Source organism: Bos taurus, chromosome 1, assembly GCF_002263795.3.
Source record: "Bos taurus isolate L1 Dominette 01449 registration number 42190680 breed Hereford chromosome 1, ARS-UCD2.0, whole genome shotgun sequence".
NCBI lineage: Eukaryota > Metazoa > Chordata > Mammalia > Artiodactyla > Bovidae > Bos > Bos taurus.
In genome coordinates, this window is record NC_037328.1 from 135970164 (window position 1) to 135992647 (window position 22484).

Below are 22484 nucleotides of genomic sequence, written 5' to 3' on the forward strand. Positions count from 1 at the left end.
GCTGTTTCACTTCTCGTGGTTGTGGAGGCTGTATTTCAATGGAGTTACTAGGCACTATTTGCTGTGGAAATTGTTTGTAGTGACCCGGCCCAAAGAATTGAAAGAAGAGGTGTTGGAAAGGGGTAGAGGGTAGAGAATTGGGGAGTGGAAGACACTTTCTGGACTGGAGAATTTGGGAGGATCCATATTTGCGAAGACCCTGTGGGGAAGTTTCCTGTTGATACGTGGGGGCAGGGGTTGAGGAGGGCTGAGAAAAGAAAGAACAGAAAAGGCCTTGCTCATTTCCTTTTGGTCGATTTGATCAACCCATGGTCCCCAACCTTGGCTATGTGTTAGAACCATCAGTGAGCTTAAAAGCCAGGAAGTCCCTCTCCTCCCTCTGATTTAATTGGTCTCTGGCCTGGGTATTTTTGAAAGTGCCCTGAAATAATTTTGCTGTGCAGTCAGGATTGAGACCCACTCAATGGTCACCAAGACTTCAGAGCAACCCTCTTGACTTCTTTCAAATTCTAATTTTTCTCACTTCCTTTCTGCTTCCCTTCCTCTTCTGCTCTTTCATCCTCTGGCTCAGAATTCTAGAGTCATGAATTGGTGGGAGATGCAGAAGGGGAGAGCACACCCTGGGCTCTCTATTTTCTGGTTAAGTCCTTCCTTATTTCTGAGGTCTAAGAAAAGATGCTTTCCCTCCACAAATATAAATCATACTATTTAAGAAAAGTTTGAGAAATATGAAAAAACAAGAAAGAAAACACACCACAACGTGAAATGCGTCCCTCGCTTAAAGACAACCACCGCTAACGCTAATACCTTTATATTACAGGGTTTTTTCTTTCTGATTTTTTTTAAAAAAGGGAGACCTTTTCTTTATAGCTTAATTAAGGTATAATTGTGCTTAAGTCACTCAGTCATGTCCAACTCTTTGCAACCCCATGGACTGTAGCCCACCTTGCTCCTCTGTCCACGGGGATTTGCCAGGCAGGAATACTGGAGTGGGTTGTCATGCCCTCCTCCATGGGATCTTCCCAATCCAGGGATTGAACTCAGGTGTCCCACATTGCAGGAGGATTCTTTAGCATCTGAGCCACCAGGGAAGCCCAGGAATATTGGAGTGGGTAGCCTATCCCTTCTCCAGGGGATCTTCCCGACCCAGGAATTGAACCAGGGTCTCCTGCATTGCAGGTGGATTCTTTACCAGTTGAACTACCAAGGAAGGCCTAAATTATATAATTATAAAGGTATAATTGAAGTATAATAAACTTCCTTCTGACTTTTTCCTGAGGCTTAGCTTCTTTGTTTGAATGCTTTACCCACTGTGTATAGCAGGGGTCAGCGATTACAGTCCAAAGGCCAAATCAGGCCCACTCACTTCCTGTTTCTGAAAATAAAGTGTTATTGGAACACAGCCATGCTCACTGGTACTTTGTCCACAGCAGTTTTCACACCAGTGGCAGAGCTGAGTACTGCAACAGAGGACCTCTGGCCCAGGAAGCCTCAGTATTTACTATCTTGTTCTAGAGCAAGTTTGCTGGCCCTTGGGACGTACCATTCTCTACTCTCCTTATTACCCCCGTTTTACCTTATTGCCTGAGCAGTCCCCATACTTCTGTCAATGCTTCATAAATCTAATTTCTAATAATTGCCTGATATTCTATTGCATGCTCAGCTTGTGGCTTACTCTTTCTCCTGTTGTTAAACATTTATCTGTCTTTCCTCCCTTTTCACCCTTGTAATAATAAATGCTTTTTTTCACCCTTGTAATAATAAATGCTTCATTGGGTATATATGGATGTAAACTTTATCTATATTTTCAATTATATCTTTAATGGAGTCTAGATTATTCAATTGGTAGGTATGGGCATTTTAAGACTCTCAATACATACCATCAAATCCCTTCCTCAAAGACGTCAGACTGGTTTGTGCTTCCCAAGAACTCAGGGGAGCACCCACATGCTTGCCAACATTGAGTATTAACATTTTAAACATTTTCTGCATTTAGACAGGTGAACAAAAAACTATTGCTGTAAATTGCATGTCTTTTTCTGTCTAGTGAGATTGAAATGGTTGCTTTTCTTCTGTCACATGTTGGCTGCTATTCATCTTTGCTTGGCCTCCTTCTGCAGAGGGCAGAGTGAGGGTGCTGATCTTGCCTCTCACCTTAGCTTGGAGCAAGGCTCCTGCCTGCAGCCGGTTCTTTTCAACATCTCTTTCCCAGTGAATTCTGATCGTCTCAAGGATGTCATCCAGCCCAGTGCCAATGGGAACGTTCAGTTGTTCCAGCTCAGACCCTGCCAGCTGTTTGTACAGCATTTTCACATCCTGAAAATGACAACATACACCTCAGTGAGTTCAAGAGGAGAAAGAAAAGACATGACGTTCTAGCGGCCAAAGCCCAGCTCCATAAGCGAAACTTGGCTTCTCAGTCTGCTGCTGCCAATCATGGGGCTTCACAGAGAAAGGCAGCTTGGGCACCATATTCTCTTTTCCCTAGGATGAGTTTCTTAAGTTGGTCTTCACAATCCCAGACCCACCCAAAGCAAAACTCAAAATAAATCACAACACAGAGTAAGCAACAAAAGCAAGATGAAACTTATGAATTTCATCAAGTCAGAGTAGGCGGAAAGAAAGTTAAAGATAGCTGTGACGTTTTTAAAAAGGGGTACCTTTTAAAAAGGGTGACAAATATGGAACTAAGAACAGGAGGAAGTGGTTAGCTCAAGGTTGGACAAAAGAAGTAACTTCCCAATGTGAACATGGTAAAGTGGGTTTTCACTTTTTCAACTGCAAGCATTTTAGATCTTGGACCAGTGACAGGTGCAATGTAGTTTAGAATCAGCACAGTTCTGCAGGACACTGGACCACATCACAGTTGGGGGGCCCCTTTGGTCTTGTCACTCCGATCTGACCTAATTTTATTATGAAGTGTGACTAAGCCACAGCCTGGATCTAGTCTCAGAGTTATTTCGTTTGTTCTGTCCAGTGTTGAATGAAGGTCCAAGCTAGAAACCTTGGGAGATGCTCCATTTAATTCAATGCACATTCCATCATACACTGCTGCCTGGACCTGCTGCCTCCCCATTTTTGTACCTGCCTGGTCCCTGAAGCAATTGGAGTTTGAGACTCCAGATAACCTCACCCACTATAAGAATCTGATCATATTTAATTGGTGTTTTACCCACAGCCCAGAGCAATTGACACAGAAAGGCTGTTGTCACTTATGTTGTGAAGCTCAGCCAGGCAGGTGCGGGCTTCTGGACCTGCAGACAGCCCAGTCCCCACCTACCTCTTCATAGCTCCTGGACAGAAAGCCGAGTTCTTCTTTCAGGCTTTCTATTTGACTCTCCAGATCCATTTTTGATGAATTCGCTTCATCAATGACTTTATACAGAGAGTTAATTTCCTCTTCTGCTGCCTTCCTAAATGGCTGCTCATTTTCGTACCTGTAGGTAAAAGAACCCAATCAGCAAGACTGGATAACCTCAAAGCAAAACAAGCAGATTATAAATGTGACCAACAGGCTAATTATGGGATAGTCAGGAAATGAATATTAAAATTCAGTGTTTCAGTGGGTTTGAAAGAAAGAAAAGAAAGTGAAGTCACTCAGTCGTGTCTGACTCTCTGCAACCCCATGGTCTGTAGCCTACCATACTCCTCCGTCCACAGGATTTTCCAGACAAGAGTACTGGAGTGGGTTATCATTTCCTTCACCTCAGTGGGTTTGAGGACACTGTTAATGCAATTGTTACATATTGATTTATTAAAATGAAAATGATTGCAGCCAACTGCTGAAAACAGGGCACCTGGGCTAACAAAGTATGAGCCTCATGGAGCACTGGAAGCAAGGAGCTCTAGAGAAAGCTTCTCCAAGAGACCATATCCAGGTAAGGGGACCAGTACTGTCATCATTGTTCTAATTTGTCATCCTTTTAACCTGAGGATGCTTTAACAAACACTACTGAGAATCTGCTAATTACCAGGCTATGTGTTAATAATCTCAAAATGAAGAACGTGTTCCTCTCTCCAAAGAGCTCAGGTAAAATTTCAGGACTGTGGCTGCAAACCCAGATGTCTTCAGAGGCCAAGAGGGGGATATAGACAAGTGATGAGGGCCAGGTCCGGGCCAAACTGAGAGGTGGGGATTGACGCGCCTAGGAACATACATGCTTCAGCAACAGGGGCCCTGGTGCCCATCCCCTCCCCAGCACTGCAGCATCAGAAGGGGTGTGCCTTTCTCTTCTATAGCAACTGGAGACCTGGATTTATATGTGAACTATGCAATAACACAGGGCTTGCCTGGCAGCTCAGATGGTAAAGAATCTGCCTGCAGGAGACCCAGGTTTGATAACTGGGTCAGGAAGATCCACTGGAGGAGGGCATGGCTACCCACTCCAGTATTCTTGCCTGGAGAATTTCATGGATAAAGGAGCTTGGTGGGCTACAGTCCATGGGGTCAAAAAGAGTCAGACACTACTGAGTGACTAACACAGACACACATACATGCACAGACACGTGTGAAACCATCACCTCTGAGTCACTTCAATCACTGGTTTGCACAGGCCTTTTTTCCTAACAACTATCCAACATTTTTTCCAATTTCTTCCAGTGTCGCTCCTCTCTTCCACCACCATCCACTCAGTCACATTTCACATGTTACCTTCATCTATCCACAGAAGGGAGATGTCTCATACCTCTCATTCCAGAAAGCATCTTAAGGTCTTAGAATTTTAAGGAACTTTAGCATTTGACTATTGCAGTGGAAGAAAAGTTATGACCAACCTAGACAGCATATTGAAAAGCAGAGACATTACTTTGCCAATAAAGGTCTGTCTAGTCAAGGCTATGGTTTTTCCAGTGGTCATGTATGGATGTGAGAGTTGGACTGTGAAGAAGGCTGAGCGCTGAAGAATTGATGCTTTTGAACTGTGGTGTTGAAGAAGACTCTTGAGAGTCCCTTGGACTGCAAGGAGATCCAACCAGTCCATTCTGAAGGAGATCAGCCTTGGGATTTCTTTGGAAGGAATGATGCTAAAGCTGAAACTCCAGCCACCTCATGCGAAGAGTTGACTCATTGGAAAAGACTCTGATGCTGGGAGGGATTGGGGGCAAGAGGAGAAGGGGATGACAGAGGATGAGATGGCTGGATGGCATCACTGACTCGATGGACATGAGTCTGGGTGAACTCCTTGAGTTGGTGATGGACAGGGAGGCCTGGCATGCTGCGATTCATGGGGTTGCAAAGAGTCGGACACGACTGAGCGACTGAACTAAACTGAACTGAACTGATTGCAGGTGACAATCCCCTGATGGTGTTATTGATAGGTGATCATGCAGGCTCGGCTTCAAAACTTCCAGCAATGGGACCTCATTGCCCAAGGCCACCAGGCCATTTTTGAATGATTCTAACTATTGCAAATTGCCTCCTTCAAGAGCTTTAGTTTCCATTCCTGTAAGAGTCTGAGTTCCATCCTCTGCAACACCTGAAGTCAGTCTAAATCCTTCACTGGCTGCCCCCAAATCCTTCACTGGCTGTCCCCAAATATTTGGAGATATTCCCTTACTCACTCTCTCATCCCGTCTCCATCCCCTCGACCCCTCCAAGACCTTTCTTCTTCAGGTTAAACATTCCCCTTCCTTCCTCCATTCTTCACGTAAATCAGTTTTCATATCCATCATTATTGAGGGTGGGGTCTATGACCCTTTCCGTTTTGTTTTCCCAGCACCAGGTTTAAGATATATTTGTGGAATGATTAGAAATACTCACTGGTCTACATCCTTCTTAAAATGTGATACAGAGAACAAAATGTAAAACTCCAGATATTGCCTGATCAGTTCACAGTCCTGTGGGAATGTCTGCCCCTTTGTTTAAACCCTTTAATTCTATTCATCACAAACCCTAAGATTTGCATTGTGAGTTTTTGTTTGTGTTTGTTTGTTTCAGTTTGACCAGCTGTATTTGCTGGACTAATCAAGGAGAACCCCTGAACATTTTTCATAAGAGCTGCTTGAAACCCAGTTTTCCTGTCTTCTCTAAGTGTACCTATTATTTGAATCCCAAAATAGGAGTTCATGCTTATCCTCTTACAGTTTCATTGGCCTATTATTCCAATGTGTTGGGAGCAGAATCATGATTCTGTTAGTCTACTCTTCACCACCCCCACTGGCTTTGGATTGTGGGTCATTTGGTCACATCTGCTTTCAAGCACCTTGCAGTTAAAAACAGTAAATGAGGAGACTGAGGACAGAGCCCTGTGACATACCACCAGAGACTTCCCTGAGAGCTGGACCTGTGTCTTTGGATCAGCACTCAAGGGTGGTTTCTGAAGCATTATTTCTGTGTTCTATATGTGGGATCACATTTTCTACCCAAATGTATTCTTTTCTGAAGGATTTATTCTTATTGACATTTAGTCCCTTTGGAGACAAATCCTGTCCCTCCAGCTGAAATGGAAAGCCACTCATATAATGGGGATTGTTCCCTTTTGACCCAGGTTGGAAGACTCCTTCACTGCCTCTGCAGTCCTGTTTTGCTCACCTGTCCAGGGAGCCTGGTCCCTTCCAGCACATGATCCATTCAGCATTACTGGATGTTTTGGTTCCCTAAGGACCATTTTTTGGGAAGTCCTCTGAGGATTTGAAATATCTCCATGACATCCCCCAAGGCTGCTGTTAAACTTTTAGCCTTTTTTTTTTTTTTTACCACCCTTCTTTGAGTGGTGCTTCAGTTAGAACCCCTGGGTGCTCATGGCACCCAGAACTGTCTTGCCTTGACCTGCAGGCCTCCCTGACATGACGGTGTCCATGGCATCTCATCACTTCTGCTTGACTGCTCTACCATCAACTCAACTCAGCTTCCTCAAAACCAAACTCATTATCAATGCCTGAATTTTAGACAAGCTTTCCCTCTCCAATTTCCCATTTCATTCAAAGAATCACCAGTGTTCTAAATTACTCAAGTTCAAAGCCTGGGATTTACCTTTAACCTTCTCTCTTCAGGTTGTCTAAGTAGATAATTTTCAAATCCAGCCAGTTAGTTCTTCAACCCAGCCCTCAAGTCTGCCCACTACTACCATCCCAGGCCAGCCCTAAACTACACTTGCCTTCTAGTGTCTTCCCAGACTCACAGTATTGCCTGCAGAGTGACTGTACTTAACCACACTGAGTCATCTCTCTGCTCTGATGTCTTGTCACATCCTCTGGCTCCTCAATAATCTGATAAAGTGACTTTCCAACCACTGTCCCAATCCAGACCCTTAACTCCCATTGTTTCCTACTCATTTGCCTGCCTCTTCTCTCTACCACTACAAAGCTTCCTTTAAAGCTCAAGTCTGGTCATGATGGGCCACTGCTCAGACCCCTTCTGAGGGTCTCCTCTGCTCTCAGATAATGTCTGAGCCCTTTGGAATGGCTGACGTGGTCCTCCAGGATCATTTGCTCTACATGCCCCAGTCTCCCAAGCTGCTTGTAATTGCAATAACACACCATGTCTTCTCATGTCCTCCCAACTTGCCACATGCTGCTTATTCTGCCTGGGAAGTCATGTGTCCTTTATTTGCCTGGTCAACTTCTACATAAGTTCAGGATCCAAATCAGGTATCACCTCTTTTGCCAACACTCCCTCATTTGGGCTCATCTCAGTGATGGCATCTATGCTCAGTGAGACCACTGTCTGCTCACTCCTCTGTCTTTGACATTAAACTGTGGGCTCATTGAGGTCAGGAACCATGCCCGATTCACTTCACTCCCAGCATCTGGCAAGGGGCCTGGGATAAGCAGACATTCAAACACATGTTGAACTCATTTATTCACTCATTCAACAAATGTTTGTTGAGCATCTGTCTCATGTCCTCTGTTTTAGGAGCTGGTGATACAATGGGGTACAAAATAGATCAAATCTCTGCTTTCAGTGAGTTTACATTCTATTCTGTTGAATGGCAGGACAAAGGTATGTATGAATGTATGAATTAATGCCAAAAAGAATAAATGAATGAAAGACATTTCAGTCAGATCCTGTTTCATCACACTTAATTAAATTCCACCTTAAATTTAGTGTGAATGGTTTGCTATTTACAGGTGTTTGTCTTTAATTGTGCACTGAGCTGTCATGACTGGATGATGGATCTGCTTCCTTGTGTACCTGTAACATTGGCTACTGTGCTGGGTAAACGGCAACCCTGGCTGATTGAGAGTCTCTTTGACTCCAGAGTGCCACTAATGGAGGCCTTTTAGCAGGTAGAATAGCTTGGTGTCAGAGAAAGGAAAAGACTAGGGATCTGAGGAGATGGTGGGGATTCCCTTTTTCATCACAGTTCAGTTCAGTCCCTCAGTCATGTCCAACTCTTTTCGACCCCATGGACTGCAGCATGCCAGGCTTCCCTGTCCATCACCAACCCCCAGAGCTTGCTCAAACTCATGTCCATCAAGTTGGTGATGCCATCCAACCATCTCATCCTCTGTCATCCCCTTCTCCTCTGCCTTCAATCTTTCCCACCATCAGGGTCTTTTCCAAGGAGTCAGTTCTTCACATCAGATGGTCAAAGTATTGGAGTTTCATCACAATACCCTTCTCATTCCTTAAGATAAGAATGACTGTGGGATCACGGTCTTCCCTACAGACTCCCAACTATATGCCTTTCTTCTTCATCTTTGCCAGTTTAGGGAATAACAAGCCCATGACTCACCCATTTGCTCAACTCCCAGGACACCTTCCTCACAAAAGAGTCTCAAAATCACTGTGCTCATCCATAAAAGGGCATCTTCATTTTGCTTTTCCATTAGGCCAGTGTTTTGCAAAACTCACTCTCCTTCAGGATTTTGCCCTAAATGTTTATCTCCTTTATCATTATTTACTTTTTATTGTTCCTCAAATTTGTCTACTTAAAGAGCAAACATTAAATCAACAAACTTTAAAAGCTCTTTATATTAAATAAATTTTAAATTGATACTATAAATGGTAGTACTATAGTGGAAAGACAGTTTCATGGGCCATAAACAGAAGGTAACATAAAGATCAATGAGCACTAAAAACAAAATGTTAATCTTCATACCACTTAAAATGATCTTCATCAGCCACATTTTAGGAAATACTGTATTAGACTCCAAAGAGGTGGTTCTCAAGGCTGGATGGACATCAAGAAAGGCTGGGGAACTTTAAAGATACAGAGGCCTGGCCCCATCCCTGGGACTCTGTTTAATTAGCCTGTGGGGCTTGTGTACTGGCACTTTCAAGTGTCCAGGTAATTCTCATATGCAGCTGGAATTGAGAAGCATAGATCCAAACCAGTAGTTCTCACAGTGTGTTCCCAGGACCAGAGTATCAGCATCATTGGGACCTTGTTAGAAATGTGAATTTTAGGTACCACCTACTGAATCAGAAATTCTGAGTGTGGGCACAGCCATGTGTGTGTTCTATCAGCCTCTCAGGTGATTCTAATGTACAATGAGTTTTGAGACCCCTGCTCTAAACCAAGTGACACTCGTGAAATCTCTGAGGTCTTAGACCTATTTGTGTCTACAAGGAGTGCTTGAGCAGGGTGGTCTTGGCTCTAGATTCTCCCAGGACCACTGTTATCCCACCCAGCCTTCTGTGACACTGAGGTGCCTGCTGCAGACACATTACCCAAGTGGCCCAGGAGTCCTGGGTGTGGAGGGACAGTCCCCTCTGCTGCAGAATGTTACCTCTCCTTAAAGTCGTCCGCGCCCGCCTGGATATTCTCTGTCTGGAGCATGAGCCGTGCGTTTTCCAGGACCGCCTCGCCCACCTAGAACGACCACACACCGAAGGACAAGGTCACTGTCACGTCTTCCCACTTCCCACTGGGCCCTCATGCTGGGCACAGAGGCTTTGGGGCACTGCAAGAACTTTTCTCACGCCAAGTATTTTTAGAATTCAAGTGTCCCTCTTTAAGAGAGGAGGAGATAGACACTAAAGTCTAAAATCTGGATGTATTTTAAGGGCTTTTAGGGTTGGATTTTGGAGTAAAAAGATTACTTAAGGCAGACTTGTCCATAGCCTCTTTCACAATGATGAGCTTTTGGCTCTCCAGAGAAATTTCTTGCTCCTTAAACAAAGTTTCACTGGTTCAACCTAGGGTCTCTTAACATTTTCTGGTCATGGACATCTTGAGAAGCTGATGAACTCTCCAGACCAGTGCTGTCCAACAGAATTTTCTGTGATGATGGAACTGTTGTATACTGCGCGGGCCAACAAGTGGCCCCACGTGGCTATGGAACACTCAAAATGTGGTAAAGGCAACTGCAGAGGCGGAGCATTCAATTTTATTTAAAGTTAACTATTTACATTTAAATTTATGCTGGACAGCACTAGAATTCTGTCCACTCTGAAAACATACATGTGAACATAAACACTGCACATACAGTTCAGAGGTTTCATGGAGAAGAATGGTTTTCCACACTTGGACCATAACACCTCTCAAGATCCCCATAGGTGGGAATTAGGGGGGATGGTCCTCTTTTTAACCTGAGAAGCTTCTTTTAAAAAACATATATATTTTTTACATATTGACTTCTATATAATCTTCAGTTTGGGCTGGGGGATAAACTAACTGGTATTTTATTTTTTTAACATAAATTTATTTATTTTAATTAGAGGCTAATTACTTTACAATATTGTATTGGTTTTGCCATACATCAACATGAATCCGCTACGGGTGTACACATGTTAAGAAGGAGGCAAGAGGCTCTTTTGGTGACTCAGTGGTAAAGAATCTGCCTGCTAGTTCAGGAGACACAGGTTTGATTCCTAAGTCAGGAAGATCCACATGTCCCGGAGCAATTAAGCCCATGTGCCACAATTACTGAGCCCATGCTCTACAGCAAGGGAGCTGCAATTACTGAAATCTGTATGCCCTAGAGCCCCGTGCTCTGAAACAAGAACGCCCTCACAATGAGAAGCCTGTACACTGCAACAGAGAAGCCCCTGCTTGCCACAACTAGAGAAAAGCTCACACAGCAATGAAGACCCAGCACAGCCAAAAATAAAAATAAATAATAAAATTTTTTAAAAATGGAAGCAAACCTGAGAAAACTTTCTGGAGTGATGAAGATGTTCCAGGGACTTCTCTGATGGCCCAGTGGTAAAGAACCCACCTGCCAATGCAGGGGACGTGAGTTTGATCCCTGATCCGGGAAGACTCCGCACGTTACGGAACAGCTAAGCCCGTGCACCACGACTACTGAGCCTGCACTTTGCAGAGCCCACATGTCACAACTACTGAGCCCGTGTGCTGCAAATACCAAAGCCAGGGTGCCTAGAGCCTGTGCTCCACAAGAGGAGCCACTACAGCGAGAAGCCCTTGCACTGCAGTGAGCAGTAGCCCCCACTCGCCACAACTAGAGAAAGCCTGCGCAAAGCATCAAAGACTCAGCATAGCCAAAAATAAGTAAATAAAATGTAAAGAAACCAGAAGTCCCATATCTGGATCTGATGATTACACAGATATATAGTAAGTAAAGGGACTTCCCTGGTGGCTCAGATGGTAAAGAACCTGCCTGCAATGCAGGAGACCTGAGTTTGATCCGAGGGTTGGGAAGATACCCTGGAGAAGGGAATGGCTACCCACTCCAGTATTCTTAACTAGAATACTAGTGTTCTTGACTTCATGGAGTCATGAAGAGTTGTGTCTGAACACAACTGAGTGATTAACACACATAATAGGTAAAGATTTGTTAAGTTGTACCTAACAGATTTGTGTATTTTATTATATGTAAGTTATGTTTTCGGCTTCCCTGGTGGCTTAGATAGTAAAGAATCTGCCTGCAATGCAGGAGACATGGGTTCAATCCCTGGGTTGGGAAGATCCCCTGGAGGAGGGCATGACAACCCATTCCAGTATTCTTGCCTGGAGAATCCCACGGACAGAGGAGCCTGGAGGGATACAGTCCATGGGGTCACAAAGAGTTGGACATGGCTGAGCGACTAAGCACAGCACAAGTTATCTTTAATAAAAATATGTAAAATTGAAAAAATAAAATGATGCAAACGACTGTTTTAAGCTCTTATCAGTCCTTTGCTCTTAAAAATTAATGAGTTGCAATTAATGAGTTCTTTGCTGACTTGGTGGAGGACTTCCAGCACCAGAGGTCAGAGACTAGAGTGAGATGAGAAAGAATGGGGAGAAGGAGACCCCAGGTTCCTTCTCCCCTGGGTGTGTCAGGGTGGGGCTGGAGCAGCGAGAAGATGAGGTTGCTGTTGGGAAAATCAATGGAGTGGACAAACCACACAGGACGGCCCTACTGGATCAGAAGAGCACCATTCTTTCCACCTGGAGCTGGGACTTGGTCCACACTGTGTTTCCTGTTTCCCCAGCAAAGTCTCATCTCATCCTGCTGAAGTGGCCCTCCCCAGGTCAGCCCCTTGTTCACTGCTGTGTCCCTAAGCTCTGGCTTGTGGTGGCCATTCCATCAACATCTGGAGAAGCACCAGGGTTGGTCAGGAAGGGGTGAGGGGAAAGCATGGGTAAAGGTTTTATTGTGGTTTTCATGGGAAGAAATGGGCATGGCAAGGTAAGCAGCTGGGACTGGCTGGTTTCAATAATTTCAGTGGTCTCTATGCTATAGTGGTGGTCCCCAGTTTTCTGGTACCTAGCCCTGGGTGGTCGGAGCAGAGGAATATTGCCTCCTGGAAGGTGCGAGCCAGCAATGGGAATCAGGTTGGGGTACTGACTCAGAAAGGGCTGATTTGCATCTCAAAGGCATTGTCCCAGGTAAGTGGTTACTATCTCTAGGATTTGCTAGCCCCGTGAAAGCGCAGTCTGTGCCTGTTAATGAGGCCCCAGATGTCAGAGCATCAAGAATACAGACAATAAGAAGACATAATTATGTTGTTGAATATAGTTCATTCAAGGGCTCTGGCTAAGTGAGGCCTCTGAGCACTATCTCTGGCAGCTCTGACCCAGCCCTCTCTTCGTCCTCTTCACACACTGCCACTCCCACATCAGGAGCCCCTTTCCTTGTCTCTGGGTGCTCAGTGATGCCACCTTGCAGATGATGAATTTGAAGCTCAGAGCACTCACTCTGCTCATTTTCTCACAATTGTACCCCTGGCAAATATTACACCCTGGTATGGGACCTCGAGGCATAGAAGGTGTCCAGATTGTGGGCTCAGAAGCCCTGATACAGAGAAGATGGCTTCAGAAGTGCTCTAAACTATATGGCCATGTGGGGCCGATGTGGGCAGAACAGGCTGTAGCTTGTACCATCTGGAAGACCACCTTTAAGACAAGGAATAAAGCAATGACTACTGCAGGACTTCCCTGGTGGTCCAGTGGTTAAGCATCCACCTGCCAATGCAAGGGACACTGGTTCGATCCCTGGTCTGGGAAAATCCTACATGCTGTAGGGAAACTGGGCCTGTGCACCACAACTACTGAAGCCCACATGCTCTAGGGTGGATGTGCAACTACTGAAGCCCTTGGGCAGCAAGGGAGACCCAGTGCAGCCATAAATAAATAAGTATATATATATATAAAGACTAAGGTGGGGTGAGCCAGTGAGGGAGCTCCAGGTTTAAACTATTCTCTTGGGTACAGCTCCATTTTGTGTCTGCTTTTAAAACTGGGGACCGAGGGGTTGGACAGAAAAAGTTAAAAACAAAACCCAGCCCTGGGGCATGAGTGGCGGTATGTGTGTACCATGTTCAGAGGCACACAAATCTGGAAAAGCAGAAAGATGCTTGGGGATGCAGTCACCTATGTCTGGTTGTCCAGAATAAACACACTAGTGCTTACATGTGCTGCGTTATGGCTGGGGCGTGGCTTGTGGGAATCAGTGACATCTACCCGGTGGACCGCAGACTCTAAGTAGGACGCTGCCAGGAGCCCAGGCGCAGGAGTCGGTAGAAGGTGCCGGCTGATGGGAGGCAAGGCTGGGACCCTGCCCTTGCTTCTCCTCCTCACCCCGGATGAGGACTGGAGGCGGCCTGGGACCGTTTGGACGCTGCCCAGCAGATGAAGTGGTTCTGTCCAAGGAGGCTGGGCAGCGCTGGGCTCCGGGAAGCTGGGGACCTTCCTGCTTTCACTGTTGTTTAGTAACAACAAGGGGTTTATTCGAGCCTCAGGCAGAGGCTAATTATAGGTCCCAACTTGCCAAAGCACAATTGGCTGGCGGTACTACCCCATGTCCACAGATGGGATCCTAAAATAGACCTCCAGCCAGGGCTGAGCCACGGAAAGCCTTCCTCTGTCCTCCTGTGGTCCCTCAGCCCCGCAGAGGCCACGGCCTCTGGATGTCAGTGGTGGCTCAGCGCCCGCAGCCAGGAAAGGGCCGGGAGGCCGGTCCAGGGCTGGGACTCAGATGAGGTTTAGCACAGGCTGAGGACTGGGATTGTGGCCGAGGCCAAAAGTAAGCACAGAGCCTGCAGTGGAACAGGGACCATCTTTGTCTCTATATCTGGGAAAACCATCTTCTCTGGGGCTGAGGACAGAAAAGGAAGAGGAAGGGAAGTCGGACTTACTGCCCATCCACACGTGTGCTGCCCGCCCCCTGTGCTGGCGCTGGATTGGACTGGCTTGTACTGGCTTGCCAGGGCAGACTGTTAACTATTTCAGGAGTTTTGTGAGCTGGTTGTTAAACATAGCCATCACGAAAATTTTAATTATGTGAACTTACAATTACATGTGCTGTGTTGTGCTTAGTCACTCAGTCATGTCCAACTCTTTGAAACCCCATGGACTGTAGCCCCCCAGCTTCTCTGCCATGGGGATTCTCCAGGCAAGAATACTAGAGTGGATTGCCATGCCCTCCTCTAGGGGATCTTCCCCACCCAGGGGTTGAATCCAGGTCTCCTGCATTGCAGGCAGATTCTTTACCATCTAGGCCACCGGGGAAGCCCTACAATTACATAAATTATATTAAAAGCAAAACTAATAAATACTCAGAATAAAAAAGTAATGAATACTCATCAGTTCCAAATTGTTTTACTATGTTTGACTGTCATCTCTGCTTTTGAGGTTATTTGTTTCTATTATATCTATAGTGATGTGTGGACAGGGAACATTGCTTGCCATTCCAGTAAACAAAGAATGTTGCCTGCCATTCTATTAATAGTTCTACAAGGACCAAGCCATTAGCCACTGCAGCTGCCCCCTATCCCCATGGTGCACCCTAAGAACCTAGGATGGAGGAAAATAGGAAGCATTCTGTGCTTTGGATACTGGCCTTAGATAGTTAAGATGCATATTGAAGGAATAATTTCAATGAGCTCAGACTCTTCATCTCCCTTTATATATAAAAGCACTGAAATCATCAGCTTGAGATGTCAGTTTCTTATGATTAGCAGTAATCTTTTGATGTTTGTTTTCTAGCATAAAGCTCCTATATCCTGCAGCTTACCCTACCTCTTCCAAGCAGTTCCTCAGAGCTATCCTAGAGGCAGTCTTCTGGGCTATAGTCCTCAGTAGGACCCCAAATAAAACTTAATTCTCAACTCTTAGGTTGTGCATTTTTCTTTAATAGACAGGTGAAACTGTGTACCACTGTCCTGCATGCATCTCTTCCCAGCTCTGCATCTGTGTGGGTAGCTTGATGTCATTGGGTGAGAGTATCTCCACTAGGGAGACTGGCAAATATTGTACCACAGAACCTTTTATTCCATGGAGAGCCAGCTGTTAAACAGATCTCAGCTTACCAACAGTACCCCACCTCCCACTTAGCACTTACATCCACAACCTCACTAAATGCTCATGCTCTCCTCCAATCCCCCCTATACTGATATCAATACACCCATTTTACAGATGAGGATGCTAAGGCATATGTTAATTGCCTTAGCAATTAACCTTAGCAATGCCACAGCTGGAATGTGGCAGAGCCAGAAGGCTAAGCCAGGTTAATGTGACTTGAAAGTGTGCAAATCTTTGTCATCAGTTTTGGAAACCAAAAGACACATCAGAATCAAGAGAGACTGTGTTGTGGAGGACTGTTTTCTGTCTTTGCTGTAACACAGAAGAGTCAGGATTCCCGGTTCCTATTTGGACTCCGTCATGAAGACAAAGAGACATCTTCCCTACTGTGTGTGAGAATGCTAACCATCAGCCCAAGCCATCTCCCACTTTAAGTCCCCGAGCTTTCATTTCTGAGCTCTGTAAGCTGGGAAGAGCTGAGGCAGATCTGTGGTCCGACTCTGAAGGATCAGAGGGCTCGTGCGGCTGCATGCTTTGCTGTCAGGCCCTAGACAGCAGAGGTCATTTGTATTTAAGACTGCAAGAGGCATGTGTTAGCTATCTGGATTTATGGCTAGAGTGGATGCAAATTGACCTCACTTCTCCAATCACCTTTTCTTTCTGGGGAGAAGGCAATAAAATACCACACACTAAGATGTGCAGTCCCTGACTGATGCTGGGAATGCAAACATGCTTATTCATGACCCTGGGGCCACACCCATCCACTTTTCTAGTAGGAGAAAAGTATAACATAAACTGATGTAACAGTTGCTCTCAAGGACAGACTTAAGGGAGGGCAGGCTGGCAGCTTGTCCCCAGGTATGCTGGAGACACCAGCAGGTGACATCCTTTCCTTCTCTCTGTCCCACTGGCCAGAGCTGCCCAGAGCTGCCCCTACCATCAAGGCCATGTAACTTAATACCACTTCTGTTAAAAAGAAACACCGTCATAGCAGCAATAGGACAAATTGCTATGTGACATTAGCTGGTTTTGAGGGATTAGGACCCATTGGTTTTACTAGAAGCAAAAACAAAAGTCACCTGCAAAGCCTAAAATGCTGTGGATGAGAGTAGCTGGGGTTGACTAGCAGGGAAATGGCAGTCAGAGGTCCAGGTGGGCAGGGGTGTGTTCTGTGGGGGGTGGTACTGGTGGGAGGGGCTGCCCACTGGCTGTGTGAGTTCAAGCTGCTCCGGGGGTGGCCTGCAGTTGTCTCATCTGACATCCCTGGACCTATCTTCATCTGTGCCTCCACGTGGAGGCTTCCTTAGCAGACTTTTCCCCAGTGGTTCTCAAAGTGTGGTTGGTCCCTCTGGACCAGCAGGATCAGCATCACCTGAAACTTGAGAGAATGCAAATTCTCAGACCCTACCTCCCATGTCTGAGTCAGAATCTCTGGAGTGGGTCCTAATGATCTCTGTTTTAACCAGCTTTCCAGGGGATTACAATGCACGTTGGACTTTAAGAGCCTCTGCTTTGCACAGACCTGCCTCCAGTCCTTCTCAGGCTGCCCCCAAGCTGCTCCTGGCCCTCCTTGCTGTCCTGGCCCACACTGTGGTCTCTGCCTAGAACACTTGGTCTTCTACCCCGAACCTGGCCACCTGAGAAATTCTTCCCCACTTTAGCGCTCATCTTGAACATGGCTTTGTCTATGAAGCTGCTTTATTCACTCACTCATTCCTGCCTCCATGTCTCCAGCAGGTGATGATGATTTCCTCTGTGCTGGCTATGAGCTGGTTTTGGGGAATTAGCAGGTATTGGTAGGAGACATGGTTAGAAAGGCAGGCAGAGGACAGACCTCAGGGTCAAGGTCTTGGGAAGAGTGGAAAGGAGATGGCCTCTGCTGGGAAGTCACTGGAAGCTTGTGAACAGGCACAGGGGTGACCCCCATGGTAAGTGGACCCTCTGACTCCTGCAGGAAGGAAGCTGTAGGACACTGGGGGCCATGCCGAGGGCCCAGCTGAAGGGCTTCTGCATTCACCCAGGAGAGGTGATGGCGCTTTGACTAGGGAGGAGGTGGGGATGGAGCAGTTTCAGGGGACATGAGAGAGAGGAATTAAGGACGAACCCTAGGCTTTCAGGTGGAGCTACTGGGGGCTTCCCTGGTGGCTCAGACAGTAAAGAATCTGCCTGCAATGTAGGAGACCCAGGCTCAATTCCTGTGTCAGGAAGATCCCCCTGGGGAAGGGAATGGCTACCCACTCCAGTATTCTTGCCTGGAGAATTCCATGGACAGAGGAGCCTGGCAGGCTACAGTCCATGGGATCATAAAGAGTTGGACACAACTGAGCGACTAACAAAAAACAAACAAACAAAAAAACAAACTGGCCCTTGATGCCTCCCTTCCTTCCTCCTTGGGTTATCCTACATCTAAGTCAATCCCCTTCCCCCCTCTCTGGTGACCACGTCTGCAACTCTCCACACAGTGTAAATGGTGTGTAGGCAATGAACATGTTGGCCTTTTCTTGACCCCAGCTCCTCCCTCACCAGTTTGGGCCAGTTGCTGGGATAAGTTATCTAAGATTCAGTTTCCTCATCCATTAAATGTGGATAATGCCATGCTCTGCCTCCTGGGGTAGTTGTGAGAATCACGTGAGCTGATGCATGTGAAGCAGGGCAGGTGAGGGATTTGACTATCACTGTGTTTCAAAAAGGGCAAGGATGAGCAGCATTTTCAAAAGGGTTTATTGTTTTGGCTCAAGGGTATAATGAATGCTTTATTCGGAGTTAATGATATTGACATCCCAGCAGACAGAGCTGCAGAAGGGGAGGAAGTGGGTAAGACTGGGCTCTGGGAAATGAGACTCAGCTGGTACACTGGCAGATGTAAGAACCCTGGAAACACTTCTCACATTTGTTTGACTTTCAAGTTTAGAATAAATGCTCACCTGTCTCCTGAGAAACCTGTATGTGGGTCAAGAAGCAACAGTTAGAACCGGACATGGAACAACTGACTAGTTCAAAATTGGGAAAGGAGTATGACGAGGCTGTATATTGTCACCCTGCTTATTTAACTTCTATGCAGAGTAGATCATGTGAAATGTCAGGGTTGGTCACAAGCTGGAATCAAGATTGCTGGGAGAAATATCAACAACCTCGGATATGCAGATAATACCACTCTAAAGGCAGAAAGTGAAGAGGAACTAAAGAGCCCCTTGATGAGGGTGAAAGAGGAGAGTGAAAAAGCTGACTTGTAAGTCAACATTAAAAAACTCAGATCATGGCATCCAGTCCCACCACTTCATGGCAAATAGCTGGGGGAAAAGTGGAAGCAGTTACATATTTTATTTTCTTGGGCTCCAAAATAACTGTGTATAGTGACTGCAGCCATAAAATTAAAAGACCTTGCTCCTTGGAAGGAAAGCTATGACAAACCTAGACAGCATTATTAAAAAGCAGAGACATCACTTTGCTGACAAAGGTCTACAGAGTCAGAGCTATGGTTTTTGTAGTAGTCATGTATGGATGTGAGTTGGCTGAGAGCCTAAGAATTGATGCTTTCAAATTGTGGTGCTGGAGAAGACTCTTGAGAGTCCCTTAGACAGCAAGGAGATCAAACCAGTTGACACTAAAGGAAACCAACCCTGAATATTCATTGGAAGGAGTGATGCTGAAGCTGAAACTCCAATATTTTGGCCACCTGCTGTGAAGAGCTGACTCGCTGGAAAAGAACCTGATTCTGGGAAAGACTGAAGACAAAAGGAGAAGGGGACGACAGAGGATGAGATGGTTAGATGGCATTACTGACTCAGTGGACATGAATTTGAACAAATTCTGTGAGATAATGGGGGACAGAGGAGCCTGTTGTGCTCCAGTCCATGGGATCATGAGTCAGACAAGACCTAGTGACTGAACAACAGCAACAATGACTTGTTTTCAGCAATAAATGAACAAGAAATCATCATCTGTCCCTACCCGACTCTTACTGCAATTTCATCAAGATGGCGAAGGCCACCATATCTCCAAGCCAAACAGATGCATCTCTGTGCTCATCCTGACCTGCCTATTGCGTTTGTCACAAGACATGCTTTCCTCTCTTGGCTCCCATGAGCCACTCTCCCCCACCCTTCCTTCTACTTTTTGGCCAGCTTTTGACTTTTTCCTTTGTGAAATCTTTCTCTCTTCTCTGACCTCTAAATGCTAGAGTTTCTCAGGATTGGGTCTTTGGGTTTGTTCTTTATAGTCATAAGTGATCTGATTCATTTGCATGGATTGAAATGTATATGCGACGACTTCTGTATTTTTGTCTCTAGCCCAGAACGTTCCTTTCTATTCCAGGCTTGTGTACCATTCTCCCCTTGACATCTTCTCCACTTAACAAACTTAACTTGACTAAAACGGAATTTCTTTTCCCTCAAATACCGCCCCCCACTTCTCCATGCCAGTAAACAGTACCAACACCTACCCAAAGACCAGAGTCTTGACATCACATTTTCTCTCATCTGCCACATCTAATCCAACACCAAGGTTAGTCAGCTTTACGCCCACTCCTGCCCCAGTGTACCTCAAATCCATCTGCATCTCACATTTCCACCCGCACCCTGGTGTACATCCCGTCATGCTGTCTGACCCCAAGACACCATCCTCCTAATCCATGTGTCCTCCTCTCCTTGAGTCCATGCTGCATCCTGCTTCCAGGGAGATTTTCTTCAACCCTTCACATCAGATCATGTTGCTGTGATTAAATAAAAACTCTTCTGCAGTGTTTCTTTTGGTTAGAATAAAACCCAAGCTCCTGACAGCAGCCCTCAAGGCCCTGCAGGTGTGACGGTCTTCCCACTGCTCACAGGTTAAAGCCTGTGGGCCATGCGGGCCTCCCTCCTGCCTTGAGGCCTTGGTGGGCAGTGACTCCTCAGCCTGGACTGCTCTCTCCTCTTTGTGTGGGTGGCTCCATTCTCGTGATCTCCTCTCCTAAGGCAGGATCTTCTTCCACTCTTCCTCTCTCTGCCTTGTTCCCTTTCTTTGAAACACTTATCCCAGCTATATGTGCTTAGTTCCTCAGTCATGTCCGGCTCCTTGTGACCCCATTAACCACAGCCCACTAGGCTCCTCTGTCCATGGGAATTCTCCAGGAGAATACTGGAGTGGGTTGCCATGCCCTCCTCCAGGGGATCTTCCCAACACAGGGATAACCCAAGTCTCCTGCACTGCAGACAGATGCTTTACTGTCTGAGCCACCAGGGAGGCCCATGAATGCTGGAGTGGGTAGCCTATCCCTTCTCCAGGAGATCTTCCCAACCTCGGAATTGAACTGGGGTCTCCTGCATTGCAGCGAATTCTGTACCACCTGAGCTACCAGAGGAGCCCATCACAGCTTATAATTATTACCAATTTTTGTTTCTTGATTTACTTGCTGCCAGAATATAAACTCATTGAGGTCAGGCTTTTCTGCTTTTCTGTTCTGCTGTTGTTCCATCCCCAGCACAGTGTGTGGTACAGGATGAGATGGATACATGGGCCCAGAAATGGTGCTGCTTCTTCAGGGACAACCAGACAGGGGAGGCCCTAAAGGCACAGCCAGTGTTGTACCTGCTTCCAACCTGAGAATCACCTTCGGCCCTTCCCCTCAGTCCCAAATCAAACATAACAGTTCCCTACATTGACATGCTTCACTCCATTCCCATCCCTTATCCAGCTTGGTTTGAGTCCTAATCATCTCTTTTCTAGTTCAACCTGCTAGTTGTTACCTGTAGATGGAAAATATGAAGCCCACGGAATGAGTTAAGGTAGCACCTGCAGGTGGAGTCAGGGGACATGTCATCAGGTAGTGAAGAAGGTGTCACCTCCCGGACAGCTCATCTCAAGCATAGTCACAGCCACTGGGCATCCAGGGAGAATCAGGGACACTGAAGGCTAATTTTGGTCTTTCTGGGGAAGTTGAGGTTGGGGAAACCCTCCTGAGTCCGTACTGCATATGAGTTTTGACCTCATCATTACACTGCAGTCCATCTGAGAGAAGAAGTCTTAGTAGGAGAGGTCGGAGGAGTGTGGAGCAAGAGGCTGGTGTGGGTGCTGGTGTTCACAGTGCTGGGCAATCAGGAGGTCCTAGTCCCTAGAGGCTGCCCTCTGTCATGGGAGGACAGAATTCCCTTGTCTTCACCCTCCCTGGAGGCCTCCTTCATTCCACAGCCCCCAACATCCTGCTTCAGTTACCTTGGACTTGCTTTGAACAAAGAGTTTAACCGCCACAGTATGGCAGATGTAATCCTGGCTATACATGTCAGAAGGGTTTCTTTGTCATGAGCTGGCCCTAATTTCTACAGATGCCCTAATAAAATCAGAGTTTTGAGCACCAAGCATTTCAAGATATGGTGACTCTGGGAGGCTCTGTTTGGGCAGCCAGCTGGTCTCCCTCTGGGACTTCTCTCTGCGTCTCTCCACTTTCTACATTTGAAACAAATGCTTTCCAACTTCCCATTTCCCTTTCTGCTGGCATGAACTTACTAAGAGCAAATTTGAATTTATTCAGGGGTGTGCTCTTATTTAAACCCTGACAACTTGACCCTGCTCTTCACTCTGGCTTTCTTTCTCCTCTCCCCTGCTGTGGGCTGAACTATTTTCCTGAACAGAAGAGGGCTTTTCCAGGTTCCAGCCCTTGACTCAGATCGCTACCTCTGCATGCCATGACCAAACCCGGCCACCCAGCCTCCCAGTGGGGAAACTGAGGCCCAGAGAGTACAGGAACTTGCCTACAGGATTAGGCATCCAAGCTGAATTTAATCCTCATATGTCTGACTCGTAGCTCGTTGCCCGTTTTTCTTTTTAAAAAAATTTTTATTATGGAAAATTTCAACTACATAAAATTACATATAAAGG

At 46.1% G+C, this 22484-nt stretch overlaps 1 protein-coding gene across 2 annotated transcripts in view; it reads right to left on the bottom strand.

Moving 5' to 3' along the window:
* BFSP2 (beaded filament structural protein 2) overlaps positions 1-22484 on the bottom strand; it is a 76919-nt gene that overhangs the window by 19367 nt on the left and 35068 nt on the right. For both annotated transcript variants that reach the window (XM_024990597.2, NM_174248.3), the window contains 3 exon segments: positions 9673-9755; positions 3281-3437; positions 2155-2316 (listed from right to left, as the gene is read on the bottom strand). In XM_024990597.2, coding sequence (XP_024846365.1) covers positions 2155-2316; positions 3281-3437; positions 9673-9755 — 402 coding nt within the window.